Genomic DNA, 26,578 nt, shown 5'->3' with positions numbered 1-26,578 from the left:
AAGGTCAGCAGTTCGACCCACCAGCTGCTCCACGGGAGAAAGATGTGGCAGTCTGCTTCTGTAAAGATCACAGCCTTGGAAACTCTAAGGGGCAGTTCTACTCTGTCCTACTGGGTCGCTATGAGTTGGAATCAACTTGACGGCAACGGGTTTAGTTTGGTTTCTTTGGTGGAAAAAAGTATTAAAAAGAAATTGAGCTTCACTAATATTAACAAACACTGACAACATTAACACAGACTTTTGTCACACAGTTAGTCCCATGTGGTATATAAAATATCTTGAGGAAAGAGTGAGGATTCCAAACCATGGAGTGTTTAATAGTGATGTCCTCATTCATCTGTTTGCTTTCAGCATAATACAAGATATTACAGTTTGAGTAGACCTGATTAAGTGGATATGTAAACTACAAGTAGACATGTTGTTCTGTGCCACCGAGTCGATTCTGACTCATAGTTACCCTATATGACAGACTAGAACTGCCCCATAGGGTTTTCTTGGCTGTAATCTTTATGGGAGCAGATTGCCAGGTCTTTCTCTCGTGGAGCAGCTGGTGGGTTCGAACCACCAACCTTTCAGTTTGCAGCAGAGCACTTAACTACTAGGCCACCAGGGTTCCCTTAAGTAGGCATACAAATTATATTCTGTAGTTTTACTTATTTAACGCTTACATAAGACTTACTTTATACTACATATATGATTTTTTTCCCCTCCCTAGTGGCAGCTGTAACAATATCATGTTCTAGGGCAGCAACATCCAGAGTCTCATACTGCTGGCAATGCAAGCTGCAACATCTATTGCTCAGTGGCAGCAGTATACTTATTAGACTAAAGGAAAAGGATTTGGTCATTGTTCCTGGCTCAATAGCCTTGGTCTCTTCCTTCTGGTTCTCTAAACCTACTGGCAATTCTGTAAGCTACCCAGTATTCTTTTAGGGGAGTTGTTTTTGTTGCTTGCTGCTAGGAATTCTGATTGATACATTATCTATTTATTAAAATGTGATTAAGAGTATGCCTTGGAAGGAGATACACAAACACAAGCAAATGCTTCACAGGATATCAACAACAGATTGAACTTTTCATACACAAAACACACCTATTTTCCCCCATGCCACTGCAGGACCACACAACATGAAGGAGGAGGAAAATGTTGGAAGTAGACAGGAAAGTGGAAAAAAAGAAAAGGTATATAGGGAAAAAAGTGGAAATAGGAAAAAAAAAGAAAGAAACTCATAAAATATTTAGCAACTAGGGTCACATAACAATGTGGGTATAAATTTTTGTATGAGAAACAAACTTGAACTGTAAACTTTCACTTAATGCACAATTAAAAAAAAAAAAGCCAAAAAGAAAAAGTTACCAAAATAAGAAGCTAGGAAAGAGAGACCTAATAAATATTCAAATACAAAAGAAAAATTATTTAATACTATTGTATTACTGGTAAAAATATGAAAAGATGTATGCATAACGCTATCATTGTAGCACTAGTTACAACAGCAAAATCCTGGACCTAATCCAAATGCCCACAAGGAAGAGTTAAATGAATAAAATGTGGAATACTCCACAATGAAGTAATATGCAGCTATAAAAAAAATAGAAGCATATCAGAATATGTGTACATACTGCTATGGAATGATCTTCAGAATATTTTGTTAAATGAAAATGCAAGGTGTAGAAAAGTATATACAGTATGCAACTGTTTATTTCAAAATGAGGGGTTACTCATATACGTGTATGTTTGTTTATATTAAAAAACAACAACGGAAGGATAAGCCTTTAAAAAAAAAAAAAACCCTCAATTTACAGAATAGATAAAACTACCCACTTTACTTGCTTTGTTTACAGACTTTGTAATACTTGACTAAATGGGGGAGTTTTAGAGACCACTGACCACTGGGTATTAATCAGATTTTAAAATATGCCTGTGAAATTAGTAAGTGAACAAAAAACTGTAAATCTGCAAAATTCTACGCACCACAATCTTTCATAAACTTGCCCATTACACAAACTGAGATGAGAATGCACTGATTTTACACCATGTTCTGATGACAGGTCAAATATCCTTATGCAAAACTATTCTCTTTCCTATTTCTTCTCCTAAGACTTATATTTTTATCCTCACACACATAATACCACATTAGATCAATACTATGAAGAGAATTGGGACACAGCTGTAAACCAGAAAATTCAAAATCACAATTATGTGAAGCATCAAGGGTGTGATTCTGTCAAGCTACTCTTACCCAGTGTTGTGCTAACAGCCCAGTAAGCAGGGTGTAAGAGACATCCTTACAGAAAACTGGGGGCAGGTGTGGGGAGGCCTATATTCAAATGAGTAGAGCCATTAAAAAAAGAGAAATAATGAGGCAGAAAAGCCACACAACTTCTTGAGGAAGAATCTCTGTGAGAAAATAGTTAATATACAAGAACAAGCATAGGAATAATAAAACTGGAGTATTAGGAGACAAAAGCTTCAGGAAATACAGAACGGAGGTTCACAAACTCCTCCAAAAATGCTATGTGTGTTATTTTGCCTCATCCTCTCGCTTTACGGTTAGCTCTTCTTACCAGGGTGAATAAGCTAAAATACAAGGGGGACACTATTTACAGAAGGACAGGAGAATTCCTGAACCCAATTAATTCAACTCAACTAATATATATTGAGTCCCTCTTTTCATTAAAGTGTCTATATTGGGAACATGGAAACATCATAAATCCAAATACAATATCAATACATAACACACACAAAAAATCCATACCCTACAACCCACCCCTAGTAAACAGAACTTGACTAAGATTAAAACTGACGCGCTGGTTTATTTTCAAGTAAATCCTGCCTGCACACCTTCCCCCTTTGTCCCCTGCTACGTGCCAGGCAATGGGGAGCAGAGTAATGAAAAAAGACCTGTTTTTTAAAACTATCTAACATGAAATGAAGTAACCTTTTAAAATGTCCCAATAATCGCTCACAGTATCATTTCAACGTCCTGTTCAGACATCTTTAATGACACCCATTTACCATGGTCTTAAACAAATGAATTTTATTCTGCTGAGTACAACCCCCACCAAAATCCATCTGCTTATTTCCCCATAGGAGACATGTAACAATAATATGCACTGGTATTTTGAAAATTAAAATATTTCAATAAGCATGCTGTAAGGCCACACATGTAAAAAAGAAATTTCATGTACTTGAGCAACACTACTATTGATTAGCACCTAGTGTGTGGGCGTAGCTGAGAGGTCGTCTTCTTACTGGGTATCTTTCACTCGCTTCTAACATTGTCAGGGCTGACTCTATTAAAGACAATTTCTGCCTGAAAGCAAGATTGATGGATTTCCTCATACTTTCTAGCTCACAAGTGCCCTGTGTTTGCTCATGCTCTATCAGCTCTTCCTGCTTTTTCAGTAAATTTCTAGGCTCGTAGAATTGTACTACATGAAGAGCTGCATTGTGCTGGAAGACTTTTTTATTGGCAGTCCTGCTCAAGAGTCAGATGTGGACATTGTAGCAGATCCAAGTCCATGGCCATGGAGGTCAAGGTCACTGAACCACCACTATTCTGTATACTTTAATCAGACTTGTACAAACTTAGTTTTTAAACAAGTTAGTTTTCTCTGTGAAAAGCTTGAAATTTGCTTTTCTCAAATGGAAAATGTCAGAATGAATCCCTATGCACTATTAGAAAAAAATATAAAAAACAAGATTCCTAGTCCAATTCACAGGGTAACTTGGGGTATAGTATTTGCAGCTACGGGGGAAGAATAAGAAATGTACTTTTCCCTGATAATCAAGATTTTCTTAAGGTTGATGATTCACACTAAGTAAACAGATCTTTGACAAGCGATCAGATGCTGGAAGTTAGAGGCAAGAAGATGACTAGATGAGAATAATCATAGAAGCCAAAGGCGCAAGGTGTCAAGAAGGAAGGATTAGTCAACCTTACAAAATATTGCAGAAAGGGCACAAACTCAGGCCTGAGAAACGTCTACTAGATTTGGCGACTGCCGGGGGTCAGAGACGGCAGTGAGGGAGAAGCCACTGGAGAAGCCATTTTAGTACAGGGATGTGGGCAGAGGTGAGACTGCAATGAGGAGTAAAACGGAAGCAGGCTAAATGAAGAAGGCAAGTGTAGAGAGCTTTTAAGAAGCCCAGCCGTGAAGGAAAGAAGAGAAATAGGGCAGTATCTAGAGAACAATGAAAAGCTGAGAAAGTGGTATCTTTGAGATACCAAAAATGTGAGCAGATTTAAAAGGTGATGGGGTCTCAGCCCAGAAAACTTTATAGAACTGTATCTAGAACTACCTACACGATATTTCTACCTGTCACAGTGGCATTTCAAACTCTGGAAGCTTGAATTCATTAAAACTGAACTTGTTATCTTTCTTTCAAAATCTTCTGCTCCTCCTGTATCTTGGTAACCGAATCTGTCTATGGAGGACCCATGCAAAGAGCCTCAGTCTTCCTAGACTATTCTTTCTCACCTGTCCCACCCGAGACTTCATCCATAACAAACTACTTATTCTCTAATGTAGCATTCTGTTTCTCACTTACCTCAGTGCTTTGTTCATGCTTTTCACTCTACCTAGAATCTTCCCCAAACTGAAGAGAGAAACACCTACTTATCTTTGAAAACTCTACTTAAAAAAAAAAAGGAAAAGAAAATATGAGCAAGAGACAGACTTAGCTCCAGCAAATTCTTCTTTTATGAAACCTTATCTGAATACATCTCCCACTTTTGCAAATTTAACCATTTCATTCTTTATAATATATTCCATTCTCTATCAATGGTTCCCAGATGGTTCAGCAGACAACTTATTTTTCCAAGTACATAAACAAACAACTACCATCTGTCATTACCATCTACAAAAAAGTATATTTTATATCAAAATAATTTATACTAAAATACCATAATTTTAGATGATAAGACAATTGTTCTTCAGGGTACCAACCTTAAATTAACAGCACTTAGACATATTACATCATCCTCAGATTTCTCAATTCATTGAAGGCCAATGAAAATGGCACAGTATTCCAAGAAAATGGAACCAGTGTCCTAACAAACTTCTCACATTAACACCTGTGATACTTTACTTGTTTCATTTAAACACACATTTGCCACTGCTTGCTAGTTGGTAACTTCCTTACAAGCAACGTCTGTGAATTATTAGCCTTTGTATCTCCAGTATGCAATCTAGTCCCTCAAACAAAATAGGTGCTCAGTAAGCATTTGCTTAAAGTCTAATGAAGAAACAAGACAAAGGTGCCCGCTCTCACCACTTCTATTCAATACTGTATTAGAAGTCCTACCAGAGAAATAAGACAATAAAAAGAAGTAAAAGATATCCACATTGCAAAAGAAGTAAAATTATCTTTATTTGCTGATGATATGATCCTATATACGGAAAATCCCCAAGAGTCCACAAGAAAACGTCTAGAGCTAATAGAGGAATTTAGCAAAGTTGTTGGGTACAAGGTCAACAAACAAAAATCAGTTGGGTTTCTATACATCAGCAATGAGAAATCAGGGAAACAATTCCATTTACAATAGCAATTAAGAGAATAAAATACCTAGGAATAAATCCGAAGGACGTGAAGGACTTATACGATGAAAACTCTAAAACACTGCTGAAAGAGATTAGAGAAGACTGAATAAATGGAATGATGTTTGAAGTTCATGCACTGGAAGATTTAATATTGTTACGATGTCAATACTACCCAAAGCGACCTATAGATTCAATGCAATCCCAATCAAAATCCCAAAAGCCTTCTTTACAGAAACAGAAAAACCAATCCTCAACTTTATATGGAATGGCAAGAGGCCCCGAATAGCTAAAGCAGTGTTGAAAGAGACAAAGTAGAAGGACTCACACTTCCTGATTTTAAAATGTACTACACAGCCACAGTAATCAAAACAGCCTGGTATTGGTGTAACAGTAGTCACAGACCAATGGAAGAGGATTGAGAGTCCAGAAATAAACCCACACATCTATGGTCAACTGATTTTTGACAAGGGTGCTAAGTCCATCTGATGGAGAAAGAAGAGTCTCTTCAATAAATGGTGCTAGGAAAATTGGATTTCCACATGCAGAAAAATGAAACAGGATCCATGCCTCACACCATACATAAAAACAAATTCTAAATGGATTAAGGACTTAAATGTGCAAATTAAAACCATAATTCTTAGAAGAAAAAGCACAGGCAATGCTGTCAGGCTTAGCTTTTAAAAATGGATTATCTAATATAATAACAAAAGCACAAACAGCAAAAGACAAAATAAATAAATGGGACCTCATACAAATTAAAACCTTTTGTTCATCAAAAGACTACCGAAAAAGTGAAAAGATAAGCCACTGACTGGGAGAATATCTTTGGAAACCATATATCTGACAAGAATCTAATAACCAAAATATACATAAAACTTCAACAACAACAAAAAGATAAATAACCCAATCATAAAATGGGCAAAGGATCTGAATAGACATTTCTCCAAAGAGGACATTTAAATGGCCACCAAACACATGAAAAGATGGTCAGTGTCATTAGCAATGAGAGAGGTGCAAATCAAAATCAGAGTGAGATACCATTTCACTCTCACTAGGATGGGTAAGATTGAAAAAAAAAAAAACAAAAACAGAAAATAACAAATGTTGACGAGGATGTGGGGAAACTGGAACTCTTACCCAGTGCTGGTGGGAATGCAAAATGGTACAGTTGTTGTGGAATAACAGTGTGGCAGTCCCTCAAAAAACTGAAAACAGAACTACCCTATGACCCAGCAATTCCACTCCTAGGTATATACCGAAAAGACTTGAAAGCAGAGACTCAAACAGAGATCTGGAAATCAGTGTTCACTGCAGCACTATTCATAATAGCCAAAAGATGGAAACAATATAAGTGCTCATCAACAGATGAACAGATAAACAAATTGTGGTACAAAGGAATACAACTCAGCCAGTAGGCGAAATGATGTCCTGATACATGCCACAATATGGATAGAGCTGGAAGACATTATGCTGAGTAAAATAAGTCAATCACAAAAGGACAAATATTGGTGGAAATGCAAATATATATCACTTACATAAAAAGACCAAGAAAAGGCAAATGTACAGAGACCAAAGTTTATTAGTGGTTACCAGGGGCGGAAGGGAAGGGGAAACAAGGAGTTAACAGCAATAGAAATAAGGCATTGATTAAGGGTGGGGTTGCACAACCAATTATTGTGATTGCTGTCAATAAGTTGTACATCTGTAAAAAGTTCAACTGGCAAAAGTTATGTGATAGCTAATATTTACAACTATAACAACAACAACAACAAAAGAGTAGCTGCTGAGTCTGCTTATGTACAACCAAAAACCTCATGGGATTTGGTTTCTTGGTTTGCAGGTATACGGTCATGGTTTTATGGGACATCCCAGGTAACTGGCCTAAGAACATGTTTAGTGCTTCTGTTCTACCTGCTAGTTCACTGCATAGTGCCTGGGGTCTTAAAAGCTTGAAAGCAGCCATTCAAGGCACAACAATTAGTCTCTATTCACCTGTAGCAACAGAGGAAGAAGGAGAGTCAGGAAGAGGAGGAGGATATGGAATGCGTGGTTATTTGCCTCCATGAACAACTGCCTCCTTTGCCATGAGACCAGAAGAACTGGATGGAGCTCAGCGACCTTTACTGAACATTTTGATCAAAAATTCTATAGAAGAATCCTGATCAAAAGGGGGAAAATGCAGAATAGAATTTCAAACTCTCATGGACTCTAGACTTCTTGGAATCATGGAGGTTGGATGAACCCCTGAAACTACTGCCCTGAGATAATCTTTAAACCTTAAACCAAAAATATCCCCTGAAGTCTTCTTAAAACCAAACAACAGATTAGCTTAATTAGTAAAAAATGCCTGCCTTGAGCATTATGCTCTTTTAAGAACTGTATATAGGATCAAGTTGATAACAGTAACTCAAAAGATTAGATAGGAACCTTAGGGGGCAGTGAATTTATGTTAATGGAGGAACAACTCAGAAAAGGAGGGTGAGAATGGTTGCACAACTCGAAGAATGTAATCAATGTCACTAAATGGTACATGTAGAAACTGTTGACTTGGTTATGTTTTGTTGTGTATATTCTCAACAAAAACAAAATTTTAAAAATTTTTTTAAAAAAGTCCAATGAAGAGAAAAATCACGAGGAAAGAAAATAAAAGAGCTAAGAAAAGGGCATACAACGAGAGAAAAATTTTTGGGAAATAATTTAGCTACCAACTTGTGATTGAAGCTGAAGATGGGTTGGTGATCTCTAAGCCGAAAGGATTTTTGACTTGTTTCATTTGCTTTTTGAAAACTCTTGTGCTGAACTGGGTCTCTTCTGAATTTCTCAGAATCACTGGAACATCCCAACCAAACCTGAAGAAAGGTAAAAAATAAAACATAATTTAAACAAATGTTGGAACTTTGTTGTATGTATAGTATGTTGTGCTTCATTAGCTATTTTAATATAAGTTTCAGAAAAAGATGTTAAATTACTCTCTATAACTGCATTATATCACAGAATTAACTTAGAATTAAGGGAGAGTGATGGCCCAAAGAATTGCAATATATTGTTCAGCTGGTTGATTCAACATAGTCTTGAAAACAAAGAGTTCTATCGTTACTATTACAATACTGTTGATAACAAAGGAGTACAGTGATTATCAATAAATTATACTTAATATAACAGTAAAAATATGACACCAATTATTGAATTTTTTAGATGACATAAAAAGCAAATACATATTTAATATGCAGACTATTTGATATTATTTATGAGATAAGAAATTTTTAAAATAATATAGTCCCTCATTTACATGTTATATCTTCTACTTATAAATTTCATGTAAAAATACAAACTCTGACAATGTATACTGAACAGACTTAGAAGGAAAATGAAAGAGACTAAACTCAATTCCTAGTAAGATTAAAAAGCAGCTAAGTTTATTCAATTTAAAAAGAATATATACTAGTTAAACTAGGGGAATTCAGGTTAAGATGGTACAGTCACGTTCGTATTTTGATGTACCACCTTTTCTCCAAATGTATAGCAGTGACAGACAAAAAATTAAAATGTAATAAAAAAGACCTCACTGAAATGAGTAAACAAACAGTGGAACAGTAGTACTCAGCAATGAAAAGGAACAAACTATTGATCCAAAAACATGGATAAATCTCAAAAACATCATGCTGTACAAAAGAAGCCTTACACAGAAGAGTATAAACTGTCTGATTCCATGGATATGAAATTCTAGAGCAGGCAAAACTAATCTGTGGGAGAAATAAGAAACAGAACAACAGTTGCTTCTGGGGGTGCAGGGATAGGGATTGGCTGGGAAAGGGCATAAGGGAACTTTCTGTAGTGATGGGAGTCTTCTATATCTTGATAGAGGTTTGAGTTGTATAGATGATACATTTGTTAACACTCAGCAAATGGTACTTTAAGATTTGTACATTTCACTGTATGTAAATATTACCTCAAAAAAAGAGAGAGAGAACAATAAATATTGAACTCCCGATAATATGCAATGCTGAAGTACTTATGGTAAATTAAGTGTACAACTTACTTTTAAGTGCATCAAAAAATAAGATGGATTAATGGATGGATAAGGATGGATGAATGGACAGGTATGTAATAAAGACATTACGGTAAAATATTAATTGTAGAATTTACGTGATGGGCATATGAGTATTCACTGTATTGTTTCAAATTTTCTGTGTTTAAATTTTTTATAATAAAATACTGGAAAAAGAGATCTAGCTGAGCTCAAAGACAAATCACTGCATGGACCTGAAAAGCAAAAGAAATACAAAGTAATGAGTGAGGCTGATGCCAAGGTTTGGTGAATTCTGAGTCTGATAGTAGGCAGTGGCAGCTAAGCCCTCACATTGTAAGCGGGACTTATAGGCTGTCCATTCAAGACAGGGGCCAGAGACAATATAAATATGGAGTAGAACTGTCATTATAAGACCTGCTACTGGACTAGTGATATAGGAATCTGGGTGGAGGCAAATGCAAAATAGGGAGACAGCTAGAGTGAGGACAAAGGGAGAAAAAGAAAAAAATAATAACAACCTTCCACTAAAATTTAGGTTGCAAACTAAAATTTCAAAACACACAAATAAATTTAATGCTAAGAAAGCAAGCCAATAAAATTAACAATTGGAATAAAAATTCACTCTAGATAAATTAAATTGTATAGACTAATTGGAGAAGGATATTTGGGTCCTGCCTAACAATGCTGAAAAGCAAACCTTTAAAGGGTCAAACTGTTTTCAAGTAACTTAACTGCACCTCAGAACAAAGCTCGAAAACATTTATAAGAATACAAAAATATCCAGCACCCAATACGGTAAAATTCACAATGGTTAGTCCTCAATCAAATATTATCAGGCAACCAAAAAAGCAGGAAAATATGACCCATAATGAAGAGAAAAACTAAAGAATACACACACTCAGAAATAATACCAATATGCTGTGAAACAAGTTCCCTGATACGACCTTTTGCCTTGGTTCTTTGGGAAAAAAGCTTGAGAGATTTTTCCCCTAAGCCTGAGGAGTTACCTCTTCCCTTGTTTTCCACCCCAGAGGGTTTGTTACATTTCCTGGGTAAGTTGTAAACAAGTTGGTTTGATACTTTTCCTCTGGTGCTGGGCTGCAGCCTGCCTTGTGACTGGTATGCACCTTGCAGGGACTGGTCAATATACTATGCAAAAGAAGTGACTATGGACTATGCAAATGATGTGACTATAGCCTACTATGCAAATGAAGTATTTCTGGCCTACTGAGAGGGGACTGGTTAGTTTGTGGCCCCTGCTGGGAGAGGCCATGCCTTGACATTGACAAGAAGTTGTGCACATATGCAGCCAACCCCACAGAAGTTTTTCAGACAAAAAAAAACAAGAAGTGGACAAAAACATAAGGAAGAAAGAAGAGAAAAGCGGAGAGGAGGTAAGGAACCCTCTAAAAGAGCTATAACACGAGTCAAGGGCTCTAACACTGAAGACAGTGACAGATGTGGAAGGACCCCTGTGGCAGAGCAGGTGGCGACAGCCCTGGAAGGGGCACAGCAACAGAGCCGGCGGTGACAGGCCTGGAAGGGGCATGCAGCAGAGTCAGTGTGACAGACAGCAGGGCCAAGAGGAGTCTGTCCTGAGGGGACCGAGGGGAAACTGACCTGAGGGGGCTGAGAGGAGCCTGACCTGAGGGGGCCAGGAAGAAGCCTGTCCCCTGGGGGCTGATAGGAGGCCTGTTCCAAGGAGGCTGAAAGGAAGCCTATACTCAAGGGGCCAAGAAGAGGCCTGTCCTGAGAAGGCCGAGAGGAGGTCTGTCCAGAGAAGACTGGGAAGAGCCTGTCCTGAGGGGGCTGAGAAGAAGCCTATCCTGAGGGAGTCAAAAGGAGGGCTGTCCTGAGGAGGCTGAGAGGAAGCCTGTTCTCAGAGGGCTGAGAAGAAGCCTGTCCTCCAGGGCCGAGAGGAGGCCTGTCCTGAGGGAGCTGAGAGAAGGCCTGCACAGCTGAGAGAAGGAGTGCATAGCAGAGAGAAGGGCCTGCTTGCTTGCACAGCTAAGAGGAGCTGAGAGAGCTGTCCCTCACTGAAGAAGGGAGGGATGTATTCTCCTCTTCAGGGGAGTCTCCCAGACTTTGCCTGAGTGCTTCCTGATCCTGATCCTGAATTGTAGCCTGTTGATTCTGATCCTGAGTTGTACGCTGTTGTTTCCTTAATAAACCATTTACCTGTAAGTATGGTTTCTGAGTTCTGTGTGGCCACTGCAATGGATTAGCAAACCCAGAAGAGAAGTAGAGAGTGCCGTGGGAGAGATGGCTGGTGTCAGAATTGGTAAAAAAGTTGGAGAGCGGAGGTATGTCTGATCTCCACCTAACAGGGAACAGCCTTGAGCTGATCTTGATTCGGATTATCCCCCCTGAAGTTAGACAGATTATGATGCTACTACTACTACCCTATTACAAGATGCCAGAACATGTGGACAAGAACATTAAAATAATTGTTATAACTATATTCCATATACTCAAAAAAGTAAAGATTGAACTTGTAGAGACATGAGAGATAAAGGGAAGACCCTAATCAACTTCTAGAGATTAAAAATACAATATTTGGGATGAAAAATACACTTCAGTGACTGAATAAACAAGCATGCAATGGCCAGACCATATATAAAGACAGAACTCCGACCCACAGCCTGCAGCATCCAGCCCAGGAAGTCAAACCACTATCTGCAGCTACCAGTCCAGGAAGCCAAACAACAATCACTGTAATAATGAACCCAAAATGGCCAGGACTTGATCAACAACTGATAGCTTCCTTAATTTTTGTTTCCGCTTTCAACCACAGACCATTCAGAGAAAGCCAAATATTCTCCCCTAACCAATCACACAGATGTCTTGTTTCTAGTTGGCCCAGCTCCAACTTCCCCATGCCAACAGCCTCCAATCAGACCATACCTGAAGCCTTCCCTGTTTTCCGCTATAAAGCTTTCCTACTCTCTTACCTGCCTTTGAGTCTCTATCAAACACAATTGATGGTGGCTGACTCCCTTACTATAGCAAGCTCTGAGTAAATAGCCTTTGTTTGTTCTTATTTGGGTGTGGTTGAAAGCACCTGGCTGCTAACAGAAAGGTCGTCACTTTGAACCCACAAGCCGCTCCCCAGGAGAAAGATGTAGCAGTCTGCTTCCATAAAGATTTACAGCCTTGGAAATCCTATGGGGCAGTTTTACTCTGCCCTATAGAGTCGCTATGAGTTGGAATTGGCTTGATGGCAATGGGTTTGGTTTCTTGGGTTTTTGTCTGCTTCTGCACACTAGATGAAATTAACAAAAAGACACTGTATAACAGATGATTAGCAATCTTGAAGACACAGAAATAGAAAGTATCCAAAATGAAACACAGAGAAAAAGAAGACTGAACTAAAATGAACAAAACATCAGGGAGCTGAAGGACAATTTCCAGCAGCACTATTTGTCCCAACAGATGGGACAAATACATGTAGTAAGTTTGCAGAGTAGGGGCAGTGAACAGAAAAAACATTCGAACATATAATAGCTGACAATTTTCCAAATCTACTGAAAACTACAAATCCACAGATCCAAGAAGCTCAATGAACCCTAAGCACAAGAAACAAACCAAATTCCACTAAGGTACATGTCATGGATTGAATTATGTCCCCCAAAAAATGTGTGTATCAATTTGGCCCTCTATGATGTTAATGAGGGAGGATGGGTGGCAGTTGTGTTAGTAAGGCAGGACTCAATCTACAAGATTGGATTGTGTCCTGAGGCAATCTCTTGAGACAGAAAAGAGAGAAGTGAGCAGAGAGACAGGGGGACCTCAAACCACCAAGAAAGCAGTGCCGGGAGCAGAGCATGTCCTTTGGACCCAGGGTCCCTGCGCAGAGAAGCTCCTAGTCTGAGGAAACACTGATGAGAAGAAGGCCGAATTAGAGAGAGAAAGCCTTCCCCTGGAGCTGATGCCCTGAATTTGGACTTCTAGCCTACTTTACCGTGACGAAATAAACTTCTCTTTGTTGAAGCCATCCACTTCCATTTTTGTTATAGCAGCACTAGATGACTAAGACATCACATCATAGTCAAACTGCTTAAAGCCAGTAATAAAATCTTAAAAATAGACAAAGAAAAAAAGACACAGTACATACAGAGGAACAAAGGTAAGAATAACAGCAGCTTTCCTGTCAGAAGCAATAGAAGCCAAAACATCCCTAAAGAACAGAAAGAAAAAAAAAAGTCAACATAGAATTCCATCCCAGTGAAGTTATTTTTCACAATCGAAAGCAAAAGCAAAATAAAGACCTTTTCAGATGTAACAAATGCTGAAAGAATTCATCATCAACAGACCTGCACAATGAGAAAAAGTAAGTCTTTCAGGTGAGGGAAAATGATATGAAATGAAATGAAAATCTGGATCAATACAAATAAGCGAAGAGCAATGAAATGGTAGCTACATGGGTGAAATAAAGAATGTTTTCCTTATTATTAACTCCTTTTTAAGATAATCAACTATTTAAAGGAAAAATAATATCAAAGTATTGTGGGGTTTATTATACAGAAGTAAAATGTCTATGACAGTATCACAAAGTCCAGAAAAGGGAAAAAATGGGAGTGTATCACTGTAAGGTTCTTATACCACATATGAAGTGGTATAAAATTACGTGAAGGTAGACTGTGATTAGTTGGACATAACTATAAGCCCTAAAGCAATCACTAAAATATCGTCATAGCTAATAAACGAACAGATAAAACAGAATCACATTAATTACTTAACTAATACAAATAAAGCCTGAAAAAGAGGGAAAAGGGAACAAAGAACAGAGGAGACAAATAGAAAATAGCATGAAGGTAGATTTAAGTCTAACCATATCAATAAACATATCGTATGTAAATGACTTAAAGTCTCCAATTAAAAGACAGAGATTGCCAGATTAAATAAAAAAGCAAGATCCAACAATATGCTGCCTACCAGAAACCCACTTAAAATATAACCACAAAAATGGTTAAAAGTAAAAGGATAGAAAAAGATATTCCCGCTAACACTAATCAAAGAGGAAAAAAAAAAGAGTTGGAGTGACTCTATGAACACAGACAAAGCAGATCTCAGAACAAGAACATTACCAAGGGGTTATTGTAGTCAGATGCCATCGAGTCAGTTCCAACTCATAGAGACCCTATGTACAACAGAACGAAATACTGTCTAGTCCTGCGCCATCCTCACAATCATTGCTATGTTTGAGCCCACCGTTGCAGCCACTGTGTCAATTCACCTTGTTGAGGGTCTTCCTCTTTTACACTGACTCTCTACCAAGCATGATGTCTTTCTCCAGGGACTGGTCCCTCCTGATAACATGTCTAAGGTATGTGACACAAAGTCTCGCTATCCTCACTTCTAAGAAGCATTCTGGCTGTACTTCTTCCAAGACAGATTTGTTTGTTCTCTGGCAGTCCATGGTATGTTCGATATTATCACCAACACCATAATTCAAACGTATCAATTTTTCTTCGGTCTTCCTTATTCATTGTCCAGCTTTCACATGCACACGAGGTGACTGAAAATACAATGGCTTGAGTCATGCGTACCTTAGACTTCAAGGTACATCTTTACTTCTGAACACTTTAAAGAGGTCTTTGACAGATTTGCCCAATGCAATACATCATTTGATTTCCTGACTGCTGCTTCCATGAGTGTTGATTGTGGATCCAAGTAAAATGAAATATTTGACAACTTCAATATTTTCTATGTTTATCATGATATTGCTTATTGGTCCAGTTGTGAGGATTTTTTTTTTACGTTGAAGAGTAATCAATACTGAAGGCTGTAGCCTTTGATCTTCAATAGTAAGTGCTTCAAGTTATCTTCACTTTCAGCAAGCAAGGTTGTGTCATCTGCATATCGCAGGTTGGTAATGAGTACTCCCACAATCCTGATGCCGTGCTCTTTTTCACACAGTTCCACTTCTCAGATTATGTGCTCAGCATACAGACTGAATACGTATGGTGAAAGGAGACAACCCTGATGCTACTTTTCCTGATTTTAAACCACACAGTATCCCCTTGTTCTGTCTGAATGACTGCCGCTCAGTACAGGTTCTGCATGAGCACAATGAAGCATTCTGAATTCCCATTCTTCTCAATGTTATCCATAATTTGTTATGATCCACATAGTCTATTGCCTTTACATAGTCAATAAAACACAGGTAAACATCTTTCTGGTATTCTCTGCTTTCAGCCAAGATCCATCTGACATTAGCAGTGATATCCCTCGATCCATGTCCTCCTCTAAATCTGGCTTGAATTTCTGGCAGTTGCCTGTTGATGTGCTGCTGCAACCATTTTTGAATTATCTTCAGCAAAATTTTACTTGCGTGTGACATAATGACAGTGTTTGGTAATTTCCACATTCTGTTAGATCACCTTTCTTTGGAATGGGCACAAATCTGGATCTCTTCCAGTTGGCTGGCCTGGCAGCTAATCTTCCAGATTTCTCTGCATAAATGAGTGAGCACTTCATTCGTTTGTTGAAACATTTCAGCTGGTACTCTGTCGATTCCTGAAGCCTTGTTTTTCACCAATGCGTTCAGTGCAGCTTGGACTTCTTCCTTCAGTACCATCAGTTCTTGAACACATGCTACTTCCTGAAACGGCTGACGTGGACCAATTCTTTTCAGTACAGTGATTCAGTGCATTCCTTGCATCTTCTTTTGGTGCCTTCTTCATCATTCAATATTTTGCCCATAGAATCCTTCAATACTGCAACTTGAGGCTTGAATATTTTCTTCAGTTCTTTCAGCTTGAGAAATGTTGAGCATGTTCTTTCTTTCCTTTTGGTTTTCTAACTCCAGGTCTCTGCACATTTCATTATAATACTTTACTTTGTCTTCTCAAGCTGCCCTTTGAAATTCTCTGTTCAGCTCTTTTCCACATCATTTCTTCCTTTCACTTTAGCTACTTGACGTTCAAGAGCAAGGTTCAGAGTTTCTTCTGACATGCATTTTGGTCTTTTCTTTCTTTCCTGTCTTTTTAATGACCTTCTGCTTTCTTCATGTATCATGTCATTGATGTCCTCCAACAACTTGTATGGTCTTCGGTCATTAGTGTTCAACGTATCAAATCTATTTTTGAGATGGTCTCCAAATTCAGGTGGGATATACTCTAGGTCGTATTTTGGCTCTCGCGGACTTGTTTTAATTTTCTTCAGCTTCAACTTGAACTTGCATGTCAGTAAGTGATGGTCTGTTATGCACTCAGCCCCTGGCCTTGTTCTGATTGATGATATTGAGCTTTTCCATTGTCTCCTTCCACAGATGTAGTTGATTTGATTCCTATGTATTCCATCCGGCGAGGTCCACATGTATAGTCCCCATTTATTTTGTTGAAAAAAGGTATCTGCAGTGAATAAGTCGTTCTTGCAAAATTCCAGCATGCGATCTCCAGCATCATTTTTATCACCAAGGCCATATTTTCCAACTACTGCTCGCTTCGTCTTTGTTTTCAAATTTCACATTCCAATCACCAGCAATTATCAGTGCATCTTGACTGCATGTTTGATCAATTTCAGACTGCAGAACTTGGTAAAAATCTTCAGTTTCTTCATCTTTGGCACTAGTGGTTGGTACATAAATTTGAATAACAGTCGTATTAACTGGTCTACCTGGAAGACATATGGATATTATCCTATCACCGAAAGTGTTGTAGTTCGGGATAGCTCTTGAAATGTTCTTTCTGATGATAAATACAGACACCATTCCTCTTCAATTTGTCGTTCCCGGCATAGCAGACCATATGATTGTCTAATTCAAAATGGCCAATACCAGTCCATTTCAGTTGCTCGTAATGCATTCCATTTCATTTTTGACGACTTCCAATTTTCCTAGAGTCATACTTCGTACATTCCATGTTCTTCTGATTATTAATGGATGTCTGCAGCTGTTTGTTCTCAGTTTCTGTCATGCCACATCAGCAAATGAAGGTTCCAAAAGCTTAACTCTATCATGAAGATTGACTCTACTTTGAGGAGGCAGCTCTTCCTCAGTCGCATTTTGAGTGCCTTCCAACTTGAGGGGTTCACCTGCCAGCACTATACCAATGTTCCGCTGCTATTCATAAGGTTATCACTGGCCAATTTTTTCAGATGTAGACCGGCGGGTCCTTCTTCCTAGTCTGTGTTAGTCTGGAAGCTCCTCTGAAACCTGTTCACCATGGGTGACACTGCTAGTATTTGAAACACTGGTGGTACAGCTTCCAGCCTCATAGCAAGATGCAAGCCACCACAGTATGATAAACTGTCAGACGTGTGGTGGTAGGAAAATCCTATTAATTCTGTAAAATTCTACAGACCTTGTCTTAGTTATCTATCCTAGAAATATCACAAGTGGATGGCTTTAACAAACAAATTTATTCTCTCATAGTCTAGGAGGTTAGAAGTCCAAATTCAGGATGCCAGCTGCAGGGGAAGTCTCTCTCTGTTGCTCCTGGGGGAAGGTCCTTGTCATCAATCTTCCCTCATCTTGGAGTGTCTCAGCACAGGAATTCCAGGTCCAAAGGATGCACTCTACTCCTGGCGCTGCTTTCTTGGTGGTATGAGGTCCCCTGTCTTTCTGTTCACTTCTCTCTTTTATGTCTCAAAAGAGATTGACTTAAAACAAAACCTAATCCTGTAGATTGAGTCCTGCCTCATTAACATAACTGTCTCTAATTCTGCCTCATTAACATCATAGAGGAAGGATTTACAATACATAGGAAAATCACATCAGATGACAAAATGGTGGACAATCACACAATACTGGGAATCATGGCCTAGCCAAGCTGACACACATTTTTGAGGGACATAATTCAATCCGTAACATTCCACCCTTTGGCCCCTAAAAATTCATGTCCTTGCCACATGTAAAACACACTCACCCCAGCATATTGTAGCAAAAGTCTTAAATCAACTCCAAGTCCAAAATACAAAAATTCCTCTTCATCTGTGAAATCTAGAATACAAGTTATCTGCTTCCAAAGTACAATGGTGGAACAGGCATTAGGCAGACATTTCCATTACAAATGGGAGAAACTGGAGGGAAAGAAGGGATAACAGATACCAAACAAGTCAGCAGAACACATTATGTTAGCCCTCAAGGCTTGAAAATAAGCCTCTGTTCTATGAGACCATTTAGGCGATGGCTCTGCCCTCCAGAATCTAGGTATTGGCCACTCTCTCCAGATTCTGAGTGGAGGTCCCTTCACCCTGAGCTTCAGCTCTACCTTCCAGGCCCACTGGAAAGGCAACCCTGCACCCGCGATTTGGGGCAGCCCCATTCTCCTAATCCATCTGAATGGTGACTCTACCCTTTGAGACCTCAGAGGTCATAGCCCTACCATATGAGACTGAGGCACCTCTGCTTCATGTTCCTTGTCTCTTCAGCTTCTGCTTCTGGGTTTCTTGGACTCTTGGCCCTTCGAGCCTCTCCACCCATGTCTGCCCTGCTGGGGCAAGTATTCCAAAGCTCTTTAGCTCCACCGATAAGTGGCCAGAGGCACCCGACTCTGCCACAAAGCCTCCTGCACAAAGGCACTCAGCTCTCTCACTCTGTGAGTTGGCTCCAGTGCTGCCTTGTGTCTGTTTCCTGGTTGTGCTGCTGCTGTTTCTCTGCTGCTGCTTCTTGCCGTCTGCATCGTCTCCACTGTAACAGCTCGCCTCACTTCTGACTCCTCACCAGAATTGTCTTTGATGTCCCATAATTCCACCAACAATCTCTTCAAGGCAATCTAGGCTTTTACTACTAGGCACTTTAAAACTCTTCCAGCATCTATCCATTCACAGTATCAAAACTGCTTCCACATTTTAGGTATCTGTTAGAGCAGCACCCTACTATTCCAGTACCAAATTCGTCTTAGTTATCCAGTGCTGCTGTAAGAGAAATATCACAAATGGATGGCTTTAACAAACAGAAATTTATTCTCTCACAGCTAAGAGGCTAGGAAGTCCGAATTCAGTGTGCCAGCTCCAGCGGAAGTCTCTCTCTCTCTGTGGGCTCTGGGGGAAGGTCCCTGTCATCAATCTTTCCCTCATCTAGGAGCTTCTCTGCTCAGGAGCTCAAGGTCCAAAGGACACACTCTGCTCCCAACACTGCTTTCTTGGTGGTATGAGGTCCCCCTGACTCTCTGCTTGCTTCTCTTTTATATCTCAGAAGAGACTTGACTTAAGACAAAACCTAATCTTGTAGATTCAGTAGTGCCTCATTAACATAACTCCCTCTAATCCTGCCTCATTAACATTACAGAGGTAGGATTTGTAACGCATAGGAAAATCACATCAGATGACAAAATGGCATACAATCACACAATACTGGGAATCATGTCCTAGCCAAGCTGACACATATTTTGGGGGTACACAATTCAATCCACAGCAAACTTAATGACATGTCTCTAGCCTCCATTCCTATAGCTAGCCTTTTCCACACTTTTAATCAGGAAATTGAATAGAGACATTGATGCTACATGTATCAGATCGTGGCAACATGACATTAGAAGCTGTCATGGATTGAACTGTATCCCCCAAAAATATGTACCAACTTGGTTAGGCCATGATTCCCAGTACTGTGTGGTTGTCCTCCATTTTGAGATTGATATAATTTTCCTATGTGTTGTAAATCCTAATCTCTGCCTGTGGTTAATGAGGCAAGATTAGATTATGTTAAAGAGGATTAGGGTGGGATGTAACACCCTTGCTCAGGTCACATCCCTGATCCAATATAAAGGGAGTTTCCCTGGGGTGTGGCCTGTACCACCTTTTATCTTATATGAGATTACAAGAAAGGGAAGTGAGCAGAGAGTAGAGGACCTCATACCAAGAAAGCAGTACTGGAAGCAGAGCACATCCTTTGGACCCGGGGCTCCTGCGCAGAGAAGCTCCTCAACCAGGGGAAATTGATGACAATGACCTTCCTCCAGAGCTGACAGAGAGAGATAGCCTTCCCCTGAAGCTGGCACACTAAATTCAGACTTCTAGTCAACAGGCTGTGAGAGAATAAATTTCTTTGTTAAAACCACCTACTTGTGGTATTTCTGTTTATAGCAGCACTAGATAACTAAGACAGAAGGTACAGGAAACACATGAGTTATTGGACATTTTTCTTTTCAATCCAATTCGATCTTTATTTTTTTTTCCACTCAAGGTAATTTTGGCACTGTTACTATGCAACTAAATAAATGTTTCTTAACATTCACTACTTTTTCTTTTATATAAACCTAGCCCCATTTTTTTCGTTAAAGAGGGTTTTCTGTTCTTTCCCTTAGTGTTATGATTTTATACTTAATCCTCTGGATTTCTCTTTAATTCTGGCTTTCCTCATTTCTTCTTTATTCACAGCAACTGTCTCATAATGCTTAAACTTCCAGTACAGCAATAACCTGTGGACTTCCAACTCTGTCTACACATTTTCAAATTTCCTATAAATGTCTTCACCTGCACATACTTCCTAAGCTTCTTGTCAGTCGCTAAATCAGTAGAACCGACCTCCTTTTTCTTGTTTCTGGAGTCTGATGGAGATCCTCATAAATAAAAATTACTCTGAGGCTGTAATTTCAGGCTCAGAAGTAAACAATTCCTATCACCCCTTCAGCCTTGAGTTCTGAAGCCAATTAGAAAACACACAAGCAGTTGTTAATCTGAGGGGTAGGGGTGCATCTCTCCTGTGCAATCTCTGAAGGACAAAAGAGCTAATGGACAGTTAGCTAGTTGGATACTCGGACTGGACCAGGATATAAAGCCCATTCACAGGAAAATCACTGGTAAAAGAGAAAGGTTGTCTCTGAGGGAACTGCTGGGCTAACAGTAAGACTTTGAGAAAGTGACCTGATCTCTAAAACTCTGTGCCTTTAATTGTAAAAAGCCCTTAAAAGCCCTACTAAACTCTGAAATACTATGTCTAACAGTTTTGTGTTTTCTTCTAAGTTGTAAGAAGGAAATTCTTGCTAATGTAGGTGTCATATATCTTAAACCCTATGCAAACGCAAACTAAGGTCATATTCTTTTCCTAAGAAGGTATCGGTACTTCATCACTTAGTTATCTAGTGCTGCTGTAACAGAAATAAAAGTGGATGGCTTTCACAAACATAAATTTATTTTCTCTCAGTTCAGGAGGCTAGAAGTCTGAATTCAGAGCGCTGGCTCTAGGGGAAGGTGTTCTATGTCCTATCTGGGGAAATGTCCTAGTCTCTTCTGAGCCTCTGTTCCTAGGTGATTTTCATGTGGCTTAGCATCTCTGTTTCCCCATCTCTGCTTGCTTATTTGTTTAATCTCTTTCATATATCAAAAGAAACTGACTCAAGACACATCTTAAACTAATCCCGTCTCATTAACATAACAAAGACAACCCATTCCCAAATGGACTTACAACCACAGGCATAGAGGTTAGGAATTACAACACATATTTTTGGGGGATACAACTCAATCCATAACAATCACCAACTTCATCACATATATAACCTACTGTATTTGACAAGTGAGATAAAGAATTGTCAAGATCAGACAGGGTCAGCAGGAGACAGAAATTACCCCAGTTATTTAAACATACAAGTGAGGATGCCGAGACTTCGTCTTACGAACTCTGGACATGTTATCAGGAGGGACCAGTCCCTGGAGAAGGACATCATGCTTGGTAAAGTAGAGGGTCAGTGACAAAGAGGAAGGCCCTCAAGGAGATGGACTGACACAGTGGCTGCAACAATGGGCTCAAATATAGCAACGATCATGAGGATGGCGTACGGCAGGCAGTGTTTCATTCTGTTGTACATAGGGTCACTATGAGTTGGAACAGACTCAACTTGACCTAACAATAACAACAATTTAAACATAAAGAACTTAATATAAGGGATTGTGAACCAAGTATTGGAGAACTGAAAAGTTAAGAAGGGGACACTGAGGTATCCTAGCAGGAAGCAGTTATCATTCCTAGGGTTTGGTAAACAAAGGGAAGAGACTGAGTTATTACAATTTAGAAGCTTGGAGAAGGGATCCCCCAGAGCTGGGATCTAAACTAAACTAAAATAAACTGCTGCTACTTGAGTCAACTGTCACTGCCAGGGTGAAGGACCTCTGCTGCAGTGATGTAGACTGGAAATGGACGTTCATTCTTCCTCCTTCAGCCTTATAGCCTCTTTCTAGCAACCCTACAGGCAGACATCAGCAAGGAGCCACCAGGAAAAGAGAGAAGTCCCTGGGTGGTGCAGTCAACACACTTGGCTGCTACCTGAAAGGTTGGAGGTTTGAGCCCACCAAAAGGTACTGCAGACGAAAGGCATGGTAACCTACTTCCAAAAATCCTATGGGGCATCGTTCTATTCTGGCACACGTGGAGTTGCCATGAGTCAAAATCAACTCAAAGGCATCTGGTGTACAACTGATATAGTAAAAGAGAAACGTGGTTTACAAAGTCTCTGCCCATATGGTACATATGCCCACCTTGATCTTTATCCTCGAGTCAGGAAGTTCATTTTCATGGCAGCATCTCCCATCATCATAACCAGTCTACAGAGGGCAGGCACCACAGAGATTTTCAAAAATACCAGTTTCCTCTCAATAATGTATTTCTCAATGCCTTTGTGAAAAGTGTGTCCTCTGGGTCCTTTCAAAGGATGCAGTAGAGGGGTGGGGATGCATGTTGTATTTAATAAATCCATTCCTTTCCATTCCTATCTTCCTAAGCCTTTAGATTCCTTCCTTATTATGCAAGAAAAAATCTGCCATTTTGACCTTATTAAGTATAGGGTACCACTGAGTCCACATTTTGGTAAAGCAAACAAGCATGAGCTAACATGTTAGATCCGGAATTTCTAGAGAGTACACCTATATCAATAAATTTGATCTGATCTAGTGTTAGATTGCATTCTCCTTGGCCTAACATCCTTAAAATCCATTCTCACACATATTCCCCAGATTTCCACTGATACAAATCAGCAAACTACTGCACTTCTTTTGGAGGATAAGCTATTTCCAACCAGGTCAGATTTTGTTCCTTTCCTGTGGAACATGAAGAGATCTGACCCTAGCAATGGGCCTAGTGGCAAAAGGTAGTAGAGATGGGTCTTGAGTATTCCTTTGCAAGTCAACTGCCCAGGTGAGATTATTACAGGATCTTCAAGCAAGAAAGGGTTAGTTTTCACAGACATGGGAGGTAGGCTGCTTCCATCAATAACGGAGGCTCAGAGCGACAGGGTTTTAAGATTCTCAGCTTTGTCCAAGTCTACCTAGATGTCCCCGTTCCAAATCTCAGGGTTCCACTTTTTCCCAACATCCTAAATAAGACACCGACAACTCGTTGCCGTCATGTCGACTCTGACTCATAGCGACCCTATGGGTTAGCAGCCAAAGCCCTTAATCACCAACAAGGTTGTGTAGTTCTACTACTAGCACAATTAAAATTATGCTCCATTTTTAGTGAGGCTGGCCCTGTTGTTGTTAGGTGCTGTTGAGTCACTTCTGACTCATAGCGACCCTATGTACAACAGAATAGAACACTGCCCACTCCTGTACCATTCTCCCAGTCGTTGCTATGTTTGAGTCCATTGTTGTAGCACGGTGTCAATCCATCTTGTTGAAGGTCTTCTTCTTTTTCACTGACCCTCTACTTTACCAAGCCTGATGTCCTTCTTCAAGGACTGGTCCTTCTTGATAACATATCCAAAGTACATGAGATAGAGTTTCACCATGCTTGCTTCTAAGGAGCATTCTGGCTATACTTCAACCAAGACAGTTGTTTGTTCTTCAGGCAGTCCATGGTATACTCAATATTCTTCACCAACAACATAATTCAACTGCATCAGTTCTTCTTTGGTCTTCCTTATTTATTGTTCAGCTTTCACATGCATATGAGGCAATTGAAAATATCATGGTATGGGTCAGGCACACCATAGTCCTCAAAGTGACATCTTTGCTTTTTAACACTTTAAAGAGGTCTTTTGCAGTAGACTTGCCCAATGCATTAGATTTTTGACTTCTGCTTCCATGGGCATTGATTGTGGATCCAAGTAAAGTGAAATACTTGACAGCTTCACTGTTTTCTGTTAATCATGATATTGTCTGTTGGTCCAGTTGTGAGGATTTTTGTTTTCTTTATGTCGAGATGTAAACCGTACTGAAAGCTGTGGTCTTTGATCTACATTAGTAAGCGCGTCAAGTCCTCTTCACTTTCAGTAAGCAAAGCTGTGTCATCTGCATATTGCAGGTTGTTAATGAGTCTTTCTCCAATCCTGATGCCCCGTTCTTCACACAGTCCAGCTTCTCAGGTTATATGCTCAGCATACAGACTGAATAAATATGGTGAACGGATACAACGCCAATGCAGACTTTTTCTGATTTTAAACCACATAGTATCCCCTTGGTCTATCTGAATGACTGCTTCTCAGTCCACATACAGGTTCCACAGAAGCACAATGAAGTGTTCTGGAATAACCATTCTTCAAAATGTTATCCATAATTTGTTACAATCCACACAGTCAAATGCTTTCACACAGTCAGTAAAACACAGGTTTTATTTCTGGTATTCTCTGCTTTCAGCCAAAATCCATCTGACAACAGCAACGATAATCCCTCATTCCATGTCCTCTTCTGAATTCAGCTTGAATTTCTGGCTGTTCCTTGCTGATGTACTCCTGCAACCGTTTTTGAATTATCTTCAGCAAAATTTTACTTGTGTGTGATATTAATGATAGTGTTCAATAATTTCCACATTCTCTTAGATCACCTTTCTTTGGAATGGGCACAAATATGGATCTTTTCCAGTTGGTTGGCCAGGTAGCTGTCTTCCCAATTTCTTGACATAGATGAGTGAGTACCTCCAGCACTGCATTCATTTATTGAAACATTTCAATTGATAATCCGTTAACTCCTGAAGCCTTGTTTTTCGCAAATGCCTTCAGTGCAGGTTGGACTTCTTCCTTCAGTACCGTCGGTTCTTGATCATATGCTACCTTCTGAAATGGATGACCATCAAACAATTCTTTTCAGTACAGTGACTCTGTGTAGTCTTTCCATCTTCTTTTGATGCTTCCTGCATTGTTCAATATTTTGCCCATAAAATCCTTCAATAGTGCAACTTGAGGTTTGAATTTTTTCTTTAGCTCTATCAGCTTGAGAAATGGCGAGCGTGTTGTTCCGTTCTGATTTTCTAACTCCAGTCTTTGCACATTTTGTTATAATACTTTACTTTGTCTTCTCGAGCATCCCTTTGAAATCTTCTGTTCAGCTCTTTTACTTCATCATTTCTTCCTTTCACTTTAGCTGCTCTATGTTCAAGAGCAAGTTTCAGAGTCTCTTCTGACATCCATTTTGATCTCTTGTTTCTTTTCTATCTTTTTAACAACCTTTTACTTTCTTCATGTATGATGTCTTTGATGTCATCCCACAACTTGTCTAGTCTTTAATCATTAGTGTTCAATGCATCAAATCTATTCTTGAGATGGTGTTTAAATTCAGGTGGGAAATACTCAAGATCATACTTCGGCTCTCATTGACTTGCTACAATTTTCTTCAGCTTCAACCTGAACTGGCATATGAGCAATTGATAGTCTGTTCTGCATTTGGCCCCTGGACTTGTTCTGACTGCTGATACTGAGCATCTCCATCTTCTCTTTCCACAGACGTAGCTGATTTCATTTCTGTGTGTTCCATCTGGCGAGGTCCACGTGTATAGCTGCTGTTTATGCTGTTGAAAAAAGATATTTGCAATGAATAAGTGGTTGGTCTTGCAAAATTCTATCATGAGATCTCTGGAGTCATTTCTATCACCAAGAACATATTTTCCAACTACCAATCCCTTCTTCTCTGTTTCCAACTTCACATTCTGATCACCATTAATTATTAACGCATCTCGATTGCATGTTTGATCAATTTCAGACTGCAGAAGCTGGTAAAAATCTTCAGTTTCTTCATCTTTGGCATTAGTGGTTGGTAAATAAATTTGTGTAATAGTTGTATTTACTGGTCTTCCTTGTAGGTGTATGGATATTATCCTATCACTGACAAAGTCAGGCTTTGAACCTAGGTCTGTCT

General features: G+C 39.4%; 1 protein-coding gene across 2 annotated transcripts in view; it reads right to left on the bottom strand.

Moving 5' to 3' along the window:
• Nucleotides 1–26,578, bottom strand: part of CGRRF1 (cell growth regulator with ring finger domain 1) — a 53,282-nt gene that overhangs the window by 15,661 nt on the left and 11,043 nt on the right. The window contains exons 1-2 of one of the 2 annotated variants that reach the window (XM_023726205.1): nucleotides 22,991–24,081; nucleotides 8,254–8,393 (exon numbers count right to left, since the gene is read on the bottom strand). In XM_023726205.1, the coding sequence (XP_023581973.1) occupies nucleotides 8,254–8,317 (64 nt within the window). In that variant the 5' untranslated portion in view covers nucleotides 8,318–8,393; nucleotides 22,991–24,081. Of the gene's footprint in view, nucleotides 1–8,253; nucleotides 8,394–22,990; nucleotides 24,082–26,578 lie in introns of those variants that run through there. The other variant, XM_004370878.3, reaches the window with a different exon arrangement.

Source organism: Trichechus manatus, unplaced genomic scaffold (assembly GCF_000243295.1).
Source record: "Trichechus manatus latirostris isolate Lorelei unplaced genomic scaffold, TriManLat1.0 scaffold00010, whole genome shotgun sequence".
Classification (NCBI taxonomy): domain Eukaryota; kingdom Metazoa; phylum Chordata; class Mammalia; order Sirenia; family Trichechidae; genus Trichechus; species Trichechus manatus.
This window is presented reverse-complemented; position numbering and strand designations above follow the sequence as displayed.